The sequence below is a fragment of the Acipenser ruthenus genome, chromosome 8 (assembly GCF_902713425.1).
Source record: "Acipenser ruthenus chromosome 8, fAciRut3.2 maternal haplotype, whole genome shotgun sequence".
NCBI lineage: Eukaryota > Metazoa > Chordata > Actinopteri > Acipenseriformes > Acipenseridae > Acipenser > Acipenser ruthenus.
This window is the reverse complement of record NC_081196.1, coordinates 27715907-27735906: the sequence shown is the minus strand read 5'-3', so window position 1 is coordinate 27735906 and position 20000 is coordinate 27715907. Positions and strand designations below refer to the sequence as shown.

The following is a 20000-nucleotide window of genomic DNA, read 5'->3' as shown; positions in this document are numbered from 1 at the left end:
CAAAAGAGGTGAATTTTGCGGTGACCCCTCAATTTCCTGATTTCCGCGAAATCGCGACTTAGGTAGACCCCTACCTATAGTGTGAGGAATGTGTGTGATACGTCATATTCTCACGTTAATGGAGAGAAAATTTGAAGTTCCTAAAAAGCATGAAAGCCAATTTTCTGTCATTATAGTAAGATGGGAATCCTGGTTTCCAGTTCCATTTTAAGACCCAAGTGGGCAGGCAGCACTTTAGTGGGTATCCAAAGACCAAGCATCTTGTTTCCAGAAGTTGTTTTGGAAGCTTGTTTTACTACAATGTCATATTTTAAGGAAATAGACAAAACTGTTGTAGGGGCTTAATTTTAAAAAATATGCCTGCACATTTGGTGTGTTTTTTGTGTGTTTACTTTTAGAGAATAATGAAGGCAAGTGTTCTTAATAAATTTCATATTTTAACCCTCTATTACCTTTTTGTGTTCTAGGTGGTTTCTTAAGTAATGGACAGAGGTTTTGTCGAGAGGTTGGAGTCAAGGTCCATGTCAGAAGGCAACAGAACTACAGGAGCAGGATCTATCATGGCTACAGGCCTTTCTGGTGTGGGAAGTGCATTTGAAGGGCAGAGTCTTAAGCTGGGCACAAACGAGTTCCTGCATACTTCTACCGCCGCTACAGATGATGATGACGATGTTGTGTTTGTTGAACTCTCTCCCTCTGCACAAAACTCCACTCCCACCCCACTTCCAACTAGCACTGCTCTGCCAGCACCCCCTGCTTCCCAAGCTCCACTTGAGGTTTTTCCTAGAGCGGAGACAACAAAAATAGTTCCTCATCCAAAGGAACCAGTGGCACCTTCTGTGGACAGTCTCGCTGAGCCCATCGTAATTGATGATGAGGAGGATGTAGACTTGGAACAATCTGTCACCCATGTTTCGAGCAAAGGGGCTTTCCCAGAACCTAATGGAACTTCCAAGATGGACATAGTGGGTTCTTCCAGCAACAAATTGGGGTCTCCGCTGACCCACACTGTCATAAGCACCGAGCCTGATTCTGAGATCAAGATTGCCAACGTCACAACACTTGACATGGCTTCCATGCTTACCAGTAGTGTCCAGGGTCCTCTTGCTCCAGCTGTTACCACTGAAGGACCGCTGGACATGAACTTGATGATAACCAGTGTAACCTCACTTCAAAACGCCAGCCTGCGAGAGGTGGGGAATGGTCCACAGATCAGTAGCACGTTCAGTTTAAACCCAGAAGTCCAAAGTGCACCTGCCACTACCCATACTGATGTCAACAGGCCTGGGGTTCACTCTGGTGCTGGAACTTTTAACCCAGGGAGAATAGGTATAACTGGAGAGGCAGTCCAGAATGGAGAATCTGGGACCCATCAAAGGCCTGGTAAGTCCTTAACAATCTTGTACTTTTACTTCGAAATTAATGTACATACAAGGTGCAGTACATAAAACTTGAAAGTAACAGAGAGAAAGCCTGTGTGAGCATTATTGTGGGTTGTAAAGAGGATATCAGCACTGTTTTAAAAAAAAAAAAAAAAAAATCTATTTGTTTATTGGAAAAATGTAAAATATGCCTTTTGAGTGATTTATTAGGCTTCCAAGGCAAAGGCTGGGAAGCCTATTGTTATGTTTATTATTATTATTATTATTATTATTATTATTTTTCCACACAAACAATATCGCAGAGTTATGAAAACGCATATGTAAGTAGATGTCTATGGCTGGACAACCAGACTGGCGTCCCCGAATGAAAAAGTCACATGGTTCGACCGCCATCTTGGATCTCGTGGAAATTTTGGGAATTTTTCAAAACTCTTACCGTTAAAACAACTTAAGGTGGAACTATGACGATGGCAGCAGATAGTGCAACAATGGCCTATAAAAACACATATGTTCAATCGAGGTCGATTTGAACAATTACTTTGCCCGCTACGCTGGATTGGCGCTAAATATTCAACAATCTTCTTGTCTTAAACCGCAACGTCAATCGACACCTAAATTGGCACGCATGTCCGTGACCAGGTCCTTTCTACCATTTGTAAAATCCACGCCTTTTCGTTAACAAACATGGCCGCGGCGCTCAAATAACACAGTTAAGAACATAATGTTCTGATTACGATTCATCTAGAATAACCAGTGTGCTTAAATTTCACGATAACTGCTTGGAAGCCTTCATAGTTGCTAGCAACTCTAGTTTTTTTTTTCTTTTTGTTTCATTAAATATTTTTACTAATTTAGGGAAAAGTGTATTTTTTTATTGTATGTATATTTATTTGTTTTAAATCTTAGTTGGCATTAGTAATGTAATTTACCAAAAAAATGACATGTAGAATACACACACACTGTCGAATTGGGTACTGTAGCACATGCGTACAGGTACAGTGTTGGCAGGACTTTTATCAAGTGATTATTGTATTTTATTTAGTTGCCTAAAAATGAAAAAGGTTACGCATCGAACCATCAAATCCAGACTGTCTGAAAGTAGTCCGTTAAGGGGTGTTCACACCGGACCGGCTGCAGTACTGTTCACGTTCACGCGGCAGGGTAAAGTCAGTGGGCAGTCCGACGTTACGTCACGGCTGCAGGTACAGTGGCTTTTGGTTACCGAGCAACAAACTGTAAATGCCAGCGGGAAAATAAAACTCTTTTGACAGAACTGAAAACACTGACAAAAGACAAAACTGAGGAGTGAAACATTATAAATATTTTTTTTATGAAACCTAATTCTAACCCCCACACCACCACAATCCCCCCACTCCTTTTGTATTAATTTGTTAAAAACTGTTAATATAATAAATGTACACCAAATAAAACGTTTTGCTTTATCTTTTAAAAAGTCTTCTGCAGTTAATTTCTCCAAAAAAATATGCTTACGTTATGTAGCACCACAATAACCCCGAAAGACCCGACCCCCCCCCCCCCAGTTGCTTTTAATAATATATATATACAGTGTATATGTGTATATATATATATATATACACACACACACACAATACTTCGAAGAATGCACAGCAAACAAAAAAAAAATGCGATTGCTCTGCTCTACCGGAGAAAGGAAAAAAAACTGTATCATCATCGTGGGTACATGACATCCTGAAGAAAAGAAAACAGTACGGCGAATACCATCGGCTGCTCCAGGTGAAGTGGCATGGCAGCACAGCATTGTCTAAATAAACAAATACAGCAGGTCTTTTTAAGTTTACTATCCCATCTTTTACATTTTTACGCGGCAAAAGTTGAAAATATTTTATCTCTTGCGCGCCGCTTCACCGCTGCGCGTAATCGCCTTAATTGAAAACCATTGCTTTTGCCACACGGCAGTGCCGCGCCGTGTCCGGCGTGAACGCCCCTTTACTTTCTAAAATTGAATTGCACATGTCCTGCCACAGAAATCAGCTTGAGAACATGAACTCTCCACTCCACTCGATACGTTTTTAGAACACAATTAATTCTATGACGCTGACCAATCAAGATAAGTGTGTCCACTGGATCAGTTTTCTAAATGTTGCCGGAAACCCAAACATAATGGGATATGTCGACTCAATCTGACAAACTGTTAAAGAAAAGGGCAATGAAATCTACAGGTTTAAAACGTAGAACAGAAACAAAAAATGTAGGCATTCATAAATACTTGAAACTGATGTTAAGTAGAAGTATATCTTTCTTTCTAGCCCAATACTTTGGGTAATTTTCATCAGCGCCCGAGAAAACGGGGCTCGCTAGCATCAGTCCAAATATTTATGCATTGATCAGGGGTGTGCAATTAAAAAAAAAAAAAAACACACAAAAAAAATAAAACACTTGTCCAAGGGACAAAATGCTAGAAAAATCTACTTGCCCCCTCCCCTGTCGCACAAAAAAGTAGATTATAACTTGTAGGATTTGGGTTTTATTTAACAGTGAACATAATCAATCAATTAGTGATTAACAGGGGCAGATCTAGCCTTGTAACAGGTTCACTAAATTCTTCAAGATACATAAAAGGTTCCCTGTCACCCCACCTCACCTCAACACATTTATAACATACTTTTTAAGGAAGTGTTCCTTTCAGTGCAGTTTAGAACACATTTGCTAGTAAATTTAAGTAACATATATATATTTCAGTAACTTGGGAGTTACTGAAATATAAAAATAGCTTCTGCCTTTTTTCCACTCTTTCTCTATAAGCTGAATCCAACTCCTGATGTACAGGTGTTTTAGTTTGTTGCATCAAAGATACGACATCATTGCCAACTATTACTGCTGCTTTGTGGAATTTCTTGACATTCTTCGTTTTGTATCTGCTGAACCCCAGGTTTTTAAAGGACGAGTATAACCTGTCAAGTTTCTCTGCATTTTCTACTGTTTTTCTACCAAAATGCACGCAATATTTACAAGTAGACTCCATCAAATTCTGCAAAGACAAAATAGTTTTTTTTTCTTGTTTATTTCTATTATATACTTATTTAAACAGTGTACAACATTTTACAGCTATTTTTCCTAATCCAACATCTTGTCCCTTGATGGCTAACTGGAACACACAGCAGGGTGGTCCTGGTTTTATGGCTTTTATTTTGGGAGGGCAACATTCTTTCTATGCACTGATTTCCATTACACGAGAGTAGATGTTAAAACTTCATGCTAATTTGAACTCGGCTCTCGCCAAGATAAGCACCAACTAAGACGTAGCTTTACAGTAGGCTAAACTAATGTGATCCATCTGTGTCTCCATACATTTGCGCTTCCTTCCATATGATGATGTAGCTATCCTTCTGTCTGGTGTTGATGGCTGAAGTGTAATGCTGGCTCCAGGGATCAGCTTATTGCCTCCCTAGCGCATCAGCACACACAACGGCTGCGATGCTGGCTCCGGGGATCAACCACAGTGCGGGCTCCCCAGCGCATCAGCATGACAACCGTCTGGATTGAGCTAAGTAGGGTACATCTCTGGGGTCTTCAAGTGGGCACCTTCTATCCTCGGTGTTTAGTCGACTAGCCCACAACACCTCAAGAGGGCTCAACAGTGATTCTGGCGTCCTAGCATCCCCCCCCTCCGTCCCCCACTCAACTCAGCCCAGCTTACTTACCCGTACATCAGCGTTTCTTTCTTTCTATTGTGCTTGAGATCCCCAGCCAGAATCTTTCCGTCTCAACCACAGCCAGTTGCTGCTCCTCTCTGCTGCTTCAGATAAGTTCTTGACTGTGAGACGCAACTCTTGGCTACAGAATCCGACGTCTCTGAGAAACTGTTGTAGAATGTGCCACAAATCCTTGACAACCCACCTCCACTGGGTAAACCTGGACTCTCCATTCTCACTGTTCCGCTTCAGTGGCTAGTTGAGCATACCGCAGTTTCTTCCTCTCATACGCCTCATCTACAGCATCCTCCCATGGCACTGTTAACTCTACCAGGTGAACAAGGCGTGCTGATCCAGACCACAAGACAATATCTGGTCCAAGTTTAGTGGTGGCAATCTCAGGTGGAAAAATAAGCCGTTGACCAACATCTGCCAACATTTTCCAGTCTCTAGCAGCTTCCAGTTTTCCTGGGCGAGGATTGGTTTTTAACACCTTTTCTTGGTGGTTGCTCTCCTGGGCGGAGGAATGTTGTCTTTTGTGTGTAATGTTTTGATGGAACAGGTGGCAACTTATTGGTCATGTTACGCTTGTCTTCCAATGCTAAGGCCAAACATCGCAGCACCTGGTCATGGCGCCAAGTAAACCATCCTTGGCTAAGAGCCACCTTACATCCTGTCAAAATGTGCCTTAATGTTGCAGGTGATGAACACAAAGGACGTGAGGGATCCTCTCCTACCCAGAGGTTCTGTGGTGATGGGAGAACATCATATGTTGACCTGATGAGAAAACTGATCCTGCTCTGTTCCATTGACCATAGGTCTTGCCAGCCAATCTTGCGTTGTTCCACACTCCCATCTCATCCATTCTCCCTGCTTGGCCTGGGAAATGGCCTTTATACACCTCATCCTCTCCCCCTGCTTTTGAACCTTGTTGACTACCAGCTTCCTCCGTTGAGCTGGGACTGCCTTGTGCCATGTAGGAGGAGCTGAACTGAGACCAAGACCCCCTCTTCCATGCTGAACTTGCCCCATGACATCACCAATTCGAAGGGCAGCCTTTGCATCCTCCACAGCTTTCTTTGCCGCCCACTTTCTTCCAGTTTTCAACACAGGAGCTGCCTCCCTTACGCATTTGTCGCGTGACTCTACTAATGTAATTTCCAGTCTGATCTTGGCGCACTTAAACTCCTCAGTTAGAGCGGAGACTGGTAGCTGCAGTATTCCTTTACCATAAAGTCCCACTCTGCTGAGACAGCGTGGAACTCCCAACCATTTCCTGATGTATGAACTGATTAAAGCTTCCAGCTTCTCTACTGTTGTCAAAGAAACCTCGTACACAGTCAGTGGCCACAGCAACCTCGGCAGCAGACCAAACTGAAAGCACCAGAGTTTTAGTTTGCCTGGTAAAGCGCTGCTGTCTATGCTTGTCAACCCTTCCACTGCTTGTTTTCTAACTTCTCCCACACGAACTGTGTCCTTTAGATCCCCGTCGTACCATCTCCCAAGACTCTTCACTGGCTTCTCAGACACTGTTGTTATTGCCTCACCATTAATGAACATTTTATCTACTACTTTACCTTTAATTATAGATATGCTCCTTGATTTAGTGGGCTTGAATTGCATTTGTGCCCATTCAGTGTTATTGGTTAATTTGCCCAATAACCGATTAGTGCAGGCTACTGTTGTAGTCATGGTTGTCATGTCATCCATGTATGCTCGAATTGGTGGTAGTCGCATTCCAGAAGCCAAGCGCTCTTCTCCCACTACCCATTTTGATGCCCTTATGATTACTTCCATTGCCATGGTAAAAGCCAGTGGAGAAATGGTGCATCCTGCCATTATTCCAACTTCTAGGCATTGCCATGTTGTGCTGAATTCTGAAGTTGAAAAACTAAATTGCAAATCTCCAAAGTAGGCTTTCACTAAATTTGTTATTGTCATCGGTACACTGAAAAAATCAAATGCCGCCCAAAGAAGTTCATGTGGCACTGAACCATATGCATTAGCCAAATCCAGGAATGTCACATGGAGCTCCTTCCTCTCCTTTTTAGCTGATTGAATTTGTTGTCAGATCACACTGATGTGTTCTAAGCATCCTGGGAAACCTGGAATGCAAGTGTCAATGAAGCAGTTCTTTAATAGGTAAGTTGACAATCTCTGAGCAATAATGCTGAAGAAAATCTTGCCTTCTACGTTTAATAGGGAAATAGGGCGAAACTGACTGATGCTTGTAGAATCTTTTTCTTTAGGTATAAAGACTCCACCTGCTCGACGCCAAGCTCTTGGTACAGCCTGTTTTTCCCATGCCACTTTCATCAATTTCCACAGGATTCGTAGAACTCCTGAAGCACTCTTGTACACTCTGTACGGAACTCCATTGGGCCCTGGAGATGGTGAAGCCCTTGCTTTTTTCACAGCTCGCTCTACTTCTTTCCACTTGATAGGTGGGATGTCTGAAGGAATAGACATAGGCTCCTGCCTTTTTGAATCTGTATGTGTTTCCTCCAAATATCTCTCCAGCTCAAACTTAGATGCTTTTAGTGTGCCATTCTTCTCACTGGTGAATAACTTCATTACAAATTTGAATGGGTCTTTATAAAAGTTAGTTCTCGCATGCTCCTTCTTTTTGTAGCGTTTCCTTAGGCGCTCAGCTCTGTGCAATGTTGCAAGCTTATCTTTTATGACCCTTTGCAAGAGATTGAGTCCCTCCTTCTGACTTTCACTGAAAAATAAATACATACATTAATTTATACATAAACACATTGCTATGAGATTTACAGTATTTTATTTTAAAATGATAATAAAATATTGTACAGAATCTCATAAGCATTTCATTTCTATCATTATAAACAATTGTCAATCTTCAAGTTCTTATTATACATCCCAGTACATGCTTGACCACAAAGTGTTATAAATTAGACAACACAATTTTTTCTAATCCGCTAATACTTTAGCTACTATGGTGTTTTTCTTCTTACTAAATTGCTGTATTTAAATGTCATGTTCGTGCATTAAGAAAGCAGTATCAGTTATTTGCTAATTTACAAAAAACATAAATAATACCTTGTTTAAAAGATTAGTCTGCCTTGCCAGAGGCTCTCAGGCAGCCATTTCTGTGATTCTTTGTAACCAATAGAAGATCAGCTTATTCCACAGCTAGCCAATCAAAAGTGATAGGGTTGGGATGTAACACTTTTTAAAATGTTTGTGCTTCGGTGCTAGACTTCCGCAGTTCACTTCGGAAACTTGCGTGGCTCTCTAGAAACAAACCCAGAGTTTCTTTCTAGCAACAGAACAAACGTAGGAAAAATAAATAAATAAAAACTACTGTCTGACGGGCAAAGTATAACGGCAAAACTTTTTGTCCCTCACACAAACCTTGTTGTCCCGGGTGTCGGATGATACGAATTGCACACCCCTTATTTGATACTTTCACTTTGTATTAGTACTGGGTCAAATATCTGAACATCCAAACAAACATTTTTTTACATGCATTCGATGGCAAAAAAATAAATGTCTGTGTCCGTGAGAAATTATTTTGTGTGTGTGTGTGTGTGTGTGTGTGTGTGTGTGTGTGTCTATGTATGTATGTATATACCGTGCTGAGATGTTGTGGTAGGACCTGAAACGAGCAGTTCATGCTTGAAAACCCACAAATGTCACTGAGTTGAAGCAGTTCTGCATGGAGGAGTGGGCCAAAATTCCTCCACGGCTCTATGAGAGACTAATCAATAACCACAAGAAGCGTTTGGTTGCAGTTATTGCTGCTAAAGGTGGCGTAACCAGTTATTGAGTAAGGGGGGGTTACTATTTCACACGGGGGCATTGGGTGTTGCATAACTTTTCTTTAATAAATAAATTAAATATATATCAAATTTTTGTGTTATTTGTTCTCAGGGTCCCTTTTATCTAATATTAGGTTTTGGTTGAAGATCTGATAACATTCAGTGTTAAAAATATGCAAAAATGCAGAAATTCAGACGGGGGGAAAATATCTTTTCACGGCACTGTGTGTATGTGTGTGTGTGTGTGTATATATATATATATATATATATATATATATATATATATATATATATATATATATATATTTGTCGTGGAGGCTGGCAGAGGTATTTACTCGCTTTCACTTGCTTGCCACTGTCACTGGTGCTGCTGTGAGTGGGGGTAAATCCATCCATGTTAATCCCAGCCTTACTTTTTGTGATGTGCAATAGTTTTAAATACATATTACGTTTTCTAATCTGGGGGGGGGGGGGGGGGTGGTTGTGCTGTACAGAAATGTGAACTATGAGAAACAGTTTTACCATCATGCCTGCTTTTGAAAGGCTTGCGTTTTCTTTTACAGATTCATGGATATCCCAGTCAGCCTCTTTCCCACGAAATCAAAAACAGCCAGGTGATGATTCCATGTCTCCAGCAGCTTCCTTGCCCAAATCAGTCTTCCAAACACCTGCATCCCAACAACCAGCTAAACCTGTGAAAGTTACCTGCGCTAACTGTAAAAAGCCATTAAGGAAAGGGCAAACAGCCTATCAGAGGAAAGGGTCTGCCCATCTGTTCTGTTCTACTACCTGCCTGTCAGCATTTTCACACAAGCCTGCCCCCAAGAAAAACTGCACCATGTGTAAAAAGTAAGATTTATTTTAAAGATTCCTTATTTTTATTTCAGCAGTCTAAGTTAAAGGTATATCAATATATAGTATACAGCTAAAAAGTGACTGGAAACCAAATTTGAGCACTGCCACCCAGGGGACAAATGGAGGTCTTGAGATGACTCTTCTGGGTGTTCTTTCATTTTGTTTTTAGAAAGTTATTTTCATTAAGTATTAAGACACATTTTCATAACTAAGTTTCTTAACTGCAGTAGGGATTGATAGCAGAGGTGTCTGATTTATGACTATTTCCATTTCCTGCTTTAATATTTTTTTTCCTTTTTAGGGATATTACAAGCATGAAAGGAACGATTGTTGCTCAGGTAGATTCAAGTGAGTCCTTTCAGGAGTTCTGCAGTCCCACTTGTTTGTCATCATATGAAAATAAGCAGAATCCTGCCAAACCCCCTATCAAGACAAGATGCACAGTCTGTGGAAAGTTAACCGAGGTATAATATTTAGCCCTTAAACCAGTGCACTAACAAAGATGCTTTCATTTTGGAGAAGCAACACTACCAAGGACAGAGGGGTTACCAGAGGGTTCTGGTATCCCGATGTAAAGGATAGTATTGCATTTCTATGCCATACATTTTTTTTTAATTTAATATAAATTACGGATAATAAATTTATTTTTCATTTCCATGTGCTATGTTTATCTTCTGGTATGAAACATGTTGTTACAATCCATTTTTTAGCCAATTGGATTGAAAGTTTTCAGGCCATTAAAACACGAGACCTATGAAATTTAAAACCATACAAATTTAAAACCAGTCCTAATTTCATAAATCAGCATAATACAGCATAGTTTGCTGGAATTATGCTATGTTTTAATATTTGTCATTTTTAAGGGCAATGCAACAAAGTAATATGATGACTAATGTTTGGGGAAAAAAATGCAATAGAAGCAAAGTGTCATAGCTTTTTTCAGGTACAAAAAACAATAAATCAGCAAGAAGTTTTTCTCCTTTAATTTGGGGGAAATGTATTTATTTCTTCTCACTATCGGACACTATTGCTGTTGTAGTCTTGATTTTTTCTCGCTTTCCGGTAAATTCACCTGAGCACAACAATACGTTTTTAAAGCTATGTCTCTGATTGCATTCATGCCAATTCATATCCACCCTTTCTTTTGTGGCCAGTATGTAATATGTGTTTTCCAGTCTCTGCCCTGGATACAAAATCAAAATAAAAACCAAAAATACTTTAACGTTAAGCCACAATGCAGGTATTTAATTTTTTTTTTTAGGAGAGTAGAAGTTTTATGTGATTGTAACTAAAGATACATTTAGAATCAAACATGTGTAAATAAATAAATCTTGAATATCTCCTCATTTATTTATAAAAATAAATGTGTACCTTGTTATTATAGAAAGTCTGCATGGGTGGAGCATCACAACAAAGTAAAGGATTTTACAAATCTCACCACTAGCATATTTAGATATATTTTTGTTTTTGTTACTTGATTGTTTTATTACTGTATCTTTCCTTTTTAAGATTCGCCATGAAGTTAGCTTCAAAAATGTCACACATAAGATCTGCAGCGATCACTGCTTTAACAGATACCGGATGGCAAACGGCCTTATTATGAATTGCTGTGAGCAATGTGGGGAGCATCTGCAGACAAAATCAACAGCTAACCATTTCCTTATAATTGATGGACAGCAGAAAAGATTTTGTAGCCAAAACTGTGTCAAGGATTATAAACAGGTAAGAACCTTTTTTTGTATAGCAAATTCTAGTGTCAAATTCTATATCAGATTATATGGATGATTGTGAAGTTCCTTAAAGACCCTCAGGCAGTACAATCAAGTGGTTACTGTAGGTGCCTAGAGGTTGCGCTAAACTCACTACGACCTTGTTCAAGTCCGCTGAGTCTCAGTCCCACTGGAGAAAGCTATAAATTCAATCTTCACTGGAAATATATATATATATTTTTATTAATTAATATAAAATGTATTTCTTTATGCACAATTTTTAGGCACATGGCAAAATAACATGCTGTACTGGATGCAGAACTCCATGTAGATTTTTTGACATTACTCATTGCATAGGACCCAATGGCAACATGGAGCCATACTGTTCAACAGCATGCATGAACTCGCACAAGTCAAAGAACTCCAAACCTGCAGGTATTGGTAAGTCAAATGCAGTAGTTGCTTTGGATGCTTTCTTTCAATGAATACATTTAGTATATTTTAACCAGTACTGCTATGTGTTTATTTTTGGCTGCATTTCAATCCTGCATCACACAGGTTTCTGTTTTATATAAGACGCTCTTAATGAAATTTAATATATTGTATCCAACCACCTGTTAAAGGCTGTGAATACAAAAATTCCAAGGTTCTGTCTGATAAGGTAAAATAATGGCTTAGTTACACTCCTGCTAACATTTCTTGTGGCAGTCTGGCTGTGCGGTTCAATTTGTAAATGCAATTGTGAACAAGAATAGTAAATAACTGGTCAGCACAGATTGATTCCAGGGGTTCTGTGAATTGCAAAAGCTGCTCTTGATAGTCTTTTTTAATGTGACACAGGTAATTAAAGATTTGTTTTTTAAACTAAACAATTGGTATAAATATATTTGTGATTTTATATGCAATAGCCTTCGTTAAAAAAAAAAAAAGGAAAGGCTGCTTTCGTGATTTAATATTAATTGGGTGTACTAACTAATATTATATTCCAGATAGTAATGTCCTCAGCAGCTTACGGTATCTTTGTCTTAGGTACAGCACCGACTTGCCATTTTTGTAAAAGAAGTGCATTACCTCAATTTCAAGCCACAATGCCCGATGGGAAACTGTATAACTTCTGCAGCTCTGACTGTGTGGCTAAATTTCAGGTAATCCTGTTTTATTTAAATGTGTTCGGATGCTTGAGTCAAAAGTGTTTGCTTGGCCATTTTGACGTCACTACTGCGCTATTATGCCTCTTATGGCTCAGGATGCAAATATAGCCTTCATCCGTGTGTGTGTGTGTGTGTGTGTGTGTGTGTATATATATATACATATGTATATATATATACATATATATATATATATATATATATATATATATATATATATATATATATATATATACACACAATGTATATATGTATGTATGTGTGTGTGTGTATATAAATTTGTTGGTACCCCTCCACAAAAAACGAAGAATGCACAAGTTTCTCTGAAATAACTTGAAACTGACAAAAGTAATTGGCATCCACCATTGTTTATTCCATATTTAATAGAAATCAGACTTTGCTTTTGATTTTTTATTCAACATAATATTGTAAATAAGAAAACAAATGAAAATGGCATGGACACAAATGATGGGACCACTAACCTAATATTTTGTTGCACAACCTTTAGAGGCAATGACTGCAATCAAACGTTTTCTGTAGCTCTCAATGAGACTTCTGCACCTGTTAACAGGTAGTTTGGCCCACTCTTCCTGAGCAAACTGCTCCAGCTGTCTCAGGTTTGATGGGTGCCTTCTCCAGACTGCAAGTTTCAGCTCTTTCCATAGATGTTCGATAGGATTCAGATCAGGACTCATAGAAGGCCACTTCAGAATAGTCCAATGTTTTGTTTTTATCCATTCTTGGGTGCTTTTAGCTGTGTGTTTTGGGTCATTATCCTGTTGGAGGACCCATTACCTGCGACTGAGACAGAGCTTTCTGACACTGGGCAGTACGTTTCGCTCCAGAATGCAGTCTTGAGATTTCATTGTGCCCTGCACAGATTCAAGGCACCCTGTGCCAGGCGCAGTAAAGCAGCCCCAAAACATAACCGAGCCTCCTCCATGTTTCACTGTAGGTATGGTGTTCTTTTCTTTGAAAGCTTCATTTTTTCATCTGTGAACATAGAGCTGATGTGACTTGCCAAAAAGCTCCAGTTTTGACTCATCTGTCCAAAGGACATTCTCCCAGAAGGATTGTGGCTTGTCAATATGCATTTTAGCAAATTCCAGTCTGGCTTTTTTATGTTTCTTTCAAAAGTGGAGTCCTCCTGGGTCTTCTTCCATGGAGCCCACTTTCGCTCAAAAAGCGACGGATGGTGCGATCAGAAACTGACGTACCTTCACCTTGGAGTTCAGCTTGTATCTCTTTGGCAGTTATCCTTGGTTCTTTTTCTACCATTCGCACTATCCTTCTGTTCACTCTGGGGTCGATTTTCCTCTTGCGGCCGCGCCCAGGGAGGTTGGCTACAGTTCCATGGATCTTAAACTTCTTAATAATATTTGCAACTGTTGTCACAGGAACATCAAACTGCTTGGAGATGGTCTTGTAGCCTTTATCTTTACCATGTTTGTCTATTATTTTCTTTCTGATCTCTTCAGACAACTCTCTCCTTTGCATTCTCTGGTCCATGTTCAGTGTGGTGCACACAATGATACTAAATAGCACAGTGACTACTTTTCTCCATTTAAATAGGCTGAATGACGGATAACAAGATTGGAGACATGTGTGATACTAATTAAAGAAACTAATTAGTTTGAAATATCACTATAATCCAATTATTTATGATCTTTTCTAAGGGGTACCAACAAATGTGTCCAGGCCATTTTAGAATATCTTTGTAGAATAAGCAATAATTCATCTCTTTTCACAGCTTCTTTGCTTTATTCTATGACATACCAAAGGCATGCAAGTATACATGATAAAATAGCTTTTAATTTCATCACTTTTCAGGAGGAATGAAGCATTATTTCAATGAGCTGTAAGGGTACCAACAAATTTGAGCACGTCTGTATATATATAAATTATTGCCACCCTTGATAAAGATGAGCAAAAAAAACTGTATAAAATAAATACCAGTACTGAGTTATATTGTAATTTTCCAAAATGTGGAATATATTTGACTTTATTAATGATTCAATGGAATCAACCAAAATGACACATTTCTCAAATTATAAATGTATTTCCAAAAAAAAAAAAAAAATGGTGTCAATTATTGGCACCCTTGTTTTCAGTACTTTGTGCACCCTCCCCTTGCAAGGATAACGACACTGAGTCTTTTTCTATAATGTTTAATGAGATTGGAGAACACATTGGGAGGTTTCTTAGACCATTCCTCCATACAGAATCTTTCCAGATCTTTGATATCCTTCGGTCTGCGCTTATGGATTGCCCTCTTCAATTGAAACCACAGGTTTTCAATGGGGTTCAAGTCCGGAGACTGAGATGGCCATTGCAAAATGTTGATTTTGTGGTCAATTAACCATTTCTTTGTGGATTTTGATGTGTGCTTGGGGTCATTGTCTTGCTGGAAGATCCACTTGCGGCCAAGTTTTAGCCTCCTGGCAGAGGCAACCAGGTTTTTGGCTAAAATGTCCTGGTACTGGGTAGAGTTCATGATGCCGTTGACCTTAACAAGGGCCCCAGGACCAGTGGAAGCAAAACAGCTCCATAACATCAAAGATCCACCACCATATTTTACAGTAGGTATGCGGTTCTTTTCTGCACAGACATCTTTTTTTCGACGCCAAAGCCACCGCTGGTGTGTGTGGCCAAAGAGCTCTATTTTTGTCTCATCTGACCATAGTGGTGTGCGTGGCCAAAGAGCTCTATTTTTGTCTCATCTGACCATAGTGCCCGGTGCCAATGCCGTTTAGCAAACTCCAGGCGCGTACAACCCTTCCAAATAACCTATTGGCATGGAGGTGGCGTCTAATTGTAGATTTGGAGACTTGGTGACCCCAAGATGCAACCAAGTTCTGTAATTCTCCAACTGTGGCCCTTGGATTTCCCTTTGCCTCCCGAACCATCTGCCTCACTGTGCGTGGGAGCAAGGTACACTTGCGTCCTCTACCAGGCAAGTTTACCACTGTTCCAGTGGTTTTGAACTTCTTAATTATTGCCCTAATAGTGGTAAGTGGTTGTAATAGGGGAGATTTGGACTGACTGTCTGGCACGTCCGTATTACTGCAGGTAGAGGGCAGCAGTCTCGTGGGATCCGCCTGTCGGTCATGGCGATGACACGGAGAGGTGGGGAAGAGGGGGTGTGTGCTTTCCCTCTCTTCGAGTGGCTGACGGGTGGGCCTTGGGAGACTGCTCGGCCCATAAGAACTTTGCTTGGTTGTGCACTCGGGTGGCCGTGTTCGGGGAAATACAGTGTTGCTGGCAGAAGAGGCCAGAGTGAAACAAGGAGCAGGCAAGCCCGGCTGAGGGGACAGTCTTTCATAAAAACTAATTTTCACAGAGCAATATAAATAAATACGTACCCGAGGGGACGTGTATAGATATACGGGGAACCCTGGCCAACCCCGGTGTTTAGGCACAACTAAGTATAGGACGGAGACCCGTGCTGACCGGCTTAGCGGCAGTGGGGGCACTGCATAAGCAGCACTTCAAGGTGCACGGAATGGTATACCTGTGTTGGTAACCCCGTGGTCCTGTTTTACTGTTGTATACAGTATACAGACCACATACAAAAGCGCCCTCTGCGGGCTAAACTAAATAAAAATAAATACGTAAATAAATAAATCTGGGCACCTGTGCGGTGTTTGCAAATAAAATCTTCTGTCTCCCGTCTCAGTGAATACCCCCCACCCTAACACAGTGGTATATTTAGTTTTTTAGCTATTGTTTTGTCCATTTGTCTCTCTTCATTTGTGAGTTCTTTGCCTTTCCCCATGGTGATGGATGACAAATTCATATGCGTGTTACCTCATTTTTATACCCCAGTGAAACAGGAAGCCATGGAAGGCCACAATACAGTTCCTTAAGACTGAGATGAACTTAAAGAAGTAAAATGTTAATGCAGATTTAATTTTGTTTGATTTTATTTATAAGAATCTTTAGGGGTGCCAATAATTCTGACACGATCTTTTTCTCTGAGCAGTTGTATTAGAATAAAAGAATATGGTTTCCCCATATATTTAAGCATGAAATATAGCTCATTACCTGTGTTTATTTTATACAGCCTTTTTTGCTCATCTTTATCAAGGTTGCCAATAATTTTGGAGGTGACTGTATTTACGGTGCCTATGGAAAGTCTACACCCCCCCTTTCAAAGTTTTCACCTTTTGTTGCCTTATACCCTTGAATTAAAATGTATTAAAATAGTTTTTTTTTTAATTTATGTACACATCCTACCCCACAACTTCCAAGTGAAAAAATATTCTAGAAATTTGTAGAAATTAATTAAAATAAAATTAATTAAAAATAAAAACTGAAATAGCTTGGTTGCATAAGTGTCCACCCCCGTTTGTAATAGCAATCCTAAATTAGCTCAGGTGTAACCAGTCGCCTTCAAAATCACACACCAAGTTAAGTGACCTGGACCTGTGTTGAATTGTAGTGATTCACATGATTTCAGGATAAATTCAGCAGTTCCTGTAGTTTCCCTCTGCTGGGTAGTTCATTTCAAAGCAAAGACTCAACCATGAGCACCAAGGTGCTTTCAAAAGAACTCCGGGACAAAGTTGTTGAAAGGCACAGATCAGGGGATGGGTATAAAAAAATATCAAAGGCCTTGAATATCCCTTGGAGCACGGTCAAGAAGATTATTAAGAAGTGGAAGGTGTATGGCACCACCAAGACCCTGCCTAGATCAGACCGTCCCTCCAAACTGGATGACTGAGCATGAAGGAGACTGATCAGAGAGGCTACCAAGAGGCCAAAGGCAACTTTGTAAGAGCTACAGTCTGTTATGGCCAAGACTGGTCAAAGTGTGCATGTGACAACAATATCCCAAGCACTCCACAAATCTGGACTGTGTGGTAGGGTGGCAAGAAGGAAGCCATTACTCAAGAAAGCCCCCCTTGAATCCCATTTTGAAGTATGCAAAAAAACACAGGAGATTCTGTAGCCATGTGGCAAAAAGTTTTGTGGTCTGACTGAACTAAAATGGAACTTTTTGGCCTAAACGCAAAGCATTATGTTTGGCGCAAACCCAACACAGCGCATCACCCAAAGAACACCATCCCTACTGTGAAGCATGGTGATGGCAGTATCATGTTATGGGGATGTTTCTTATCGGCAGGGACTGGGGCACTTGTCAGGATAGAAGGGAAAATGAATGGAGCAAAGTACAGAGAAGTCCTTGAGGAAAACCTGCTGCCCTCTGCAAGAAAGCTGAAACTGGGACGGAAGTTCACCTTTCAGCATGACAACGACCCAAAGCACACAGCCAAAGCGACACTGGAGTGGCTAAGGAACAAAAAGGTACATCTCCTTGAGTGGCCCAGTCAGAGCCCCGAACCTAAATCCAATTGAAAATTTGTGGCATGACTTGAAGATTGCTCTCCATCAACGCTCCCCAAAGGAACCTGACAGAGCTTGAACAGTTTTGAAAAGAAGAATGGTCAACTATTGCTAAATCTAGGTAAAGTTGGTAGAGACATATCCCAACAGACTCACAGCTGTAATTGCTGCCAAAGGTGCTTCCACCAAGTATTAACTCAGGGGGGTGGAGACTTATCCAATTATGTTCTTTCAGTTTTGTATTTTCAATATATCATTTTTTTTTCTCAATAAAAATTTTTCCCCCCTTAACAGTGTGGAGTATGGTGTGTAGATAAGTGGGGGAAAAATCCTCATTTAAATGCATGAAACTCTGAGACACTGACACAACAAAATGTGAAAAAAGTTCAAGGGGGTGTAGACATTCTCTAGGCACTGTATTTCTATCTATATAATTTATAACTAGGTGTTTTAGAACACCTCCATTTTTCCAGTTTTTATTGAAATTTACGCAGTTTAATGTGTCAATGTACTCTGAAATTAAAGCACAGAACAAATAAACAATTGGAGATAAAAAAGAAATCATGGAATCGTTTTGTTTAACAAAATTGAATCTACATTTTTGACTCAAAGTAGCCACCTTTTGCAGATATAACAGCCGAACACACTCGTGGCATTCTTTCTACAATGGAAATCAAATATTGTTCAGAAAGTTCTTCCCAACACTGTTGCAGAAGTTCCCACAAATGTGTTGCACTTGTAGGTTGCTTTGCTTTCACCCTTCTGTCCAGTTCATCCCAAACCAGCTCGATGGGGTTTAAGTCTGGAGACTGTGCTGGCCATTCCATGATTTGAAGCCTACCGTCTTGTTCTTTTCTTCTAAGGTAGTTCTGACATAGCCTGGAGGTATGTTTTGGGTCATTATCTTGCTGTAGGATGAACCCCTGACCAACTAGGCGTATACCAGAGGGTATTGCATGGCGCTGCAAAATGCTGTGGTAGCAGTTTTGGTTCAGGGTGCCACTCACTCTGTGCAAGTCGCCGACTCTGGATCCAGCAAAAGAGCCCCAGACCATCACTCTTCCTCCTCCATGTTTGATAGTTGGTGTCACACACCGAGGAACCATCCTTTCGCCTACTCGACGGCGTACAAAAACCCTGCGTGATGAACCGAAGATTTCAAATTTTGATTCATCGGTCCATAAGACCTTCTTCCAGTCTTCAGTAGTCCACTGGCAGTGCTTCATGGCCCAGGCAAGCCTCTTTTTCTTATTTTGCCATTTTAGCAATGGCTTTCTTACTGCCACTCGACCTGTCAAACCTGCAGCTCGAAGTCTTCTCTTCACAGTTGAAACTGAGACTTGCTTACTTCGCCCAGTGTTAAGCTGTGCTTGAAGCTGTGAGCCGCCTATCACGCAAGCTGTTGACTCTCAGAAACTTGTCTTCTGATTCTGTTGTGGCTTTGGGTCTGCCAGACCTCTTCCTGTCAGAGTTTCCTCCAGTTTCCAAGTGCCTTTTGATGGTGTAGGAAACTGTACTCACTGACACCTTGGCTTTCTTTGCAATTTCTCTAAAGGAAAGACCTACACTTTTAACCCTTTGCGGTCCATTGTCGGACTTGGTCCGACATTGCAATTATTCCTATCAGGTCCATTGTCAGACCCTGTCCGACATCATTTTAAAAACGCAAAAAACGGGTTTCTATTCGTGTTTTCAGCGGAAAAAGCAGAGAAAACCATTCTATTGCCGAGTGGGAGCGACAGGAGTCGAGACAAGCCGGAAAAAAAAAAAAAAAAAAGCGTATCTCATGAATAAGCATACGTGCCCCTGGCATTACAATAGGGGCAGGTATAAGGACACAAGCTATGTGATACCACACCAGCGCACAGAGGCTATCGCAGACATTTGCAGAGCTTTTTTGAGATATTATAGTAATAAAATAATGACTTGGATTGCATTATTGAGGAGTTTGGTGATAAAACAAGTGATCAGGAGATTATCGATCGGTATGTACCACTATTATTATTATTATTTATTTATTAGCATCTGTGAAAGCGATAGCGAACGAAAGGGTGGGGCGGGGCTGGAGATGCCTAGTGAGTGCTTTGTTGATATGCAGGGC

General features: G+C 40.4%; 1 protein-coding gene across 10 annotated transcripts in view; it reads left to right on the top strand.

The window, feature by feature from the left end:
• LOC117407112 (zinc finger MYM-type protein 2-like) overlaps positions 1 to 20000 on the top strand; it is a 73214-nt gene that overhangs the window by 24628 nt on the left and 28586 nt on the right. For 8 of the 10 annotated variants that reach the window (XM_059028765.1, XM_059028770.1, XM_059028767.1 and 5 more), the window contains 6 exons: positions 468 to 1383; positions 9405 to 9690; positions 9998 to 10160; positions 11206 to 11418; positions 11690 to 11846; positions 12435 to 12550. In XM_059028765.1, the coding sequence (XP_058884748.1) occupies positions 483 to 1383; positions 9405 to 9690; positions 9998 to 10160; positions 11206 to 11418; positions 11690 to 11846; positions 12435 to 12550 (1836 nt within the window). In that variant the 5' untranslated portion in view covers positions 468 to 482. The remainder of the gene's footprint in view (positions 1 to 467; positions 1384 to 9404; positions 9691 to 9997; positions 10161 to 11205; positions 11419 to 11689; positions 11847 to 12434; positions 12551 to 20000) is intronic. The other 2 variants (XM_059028774.1, XM_059028775.1) reach the window with 2 other exon arrangements.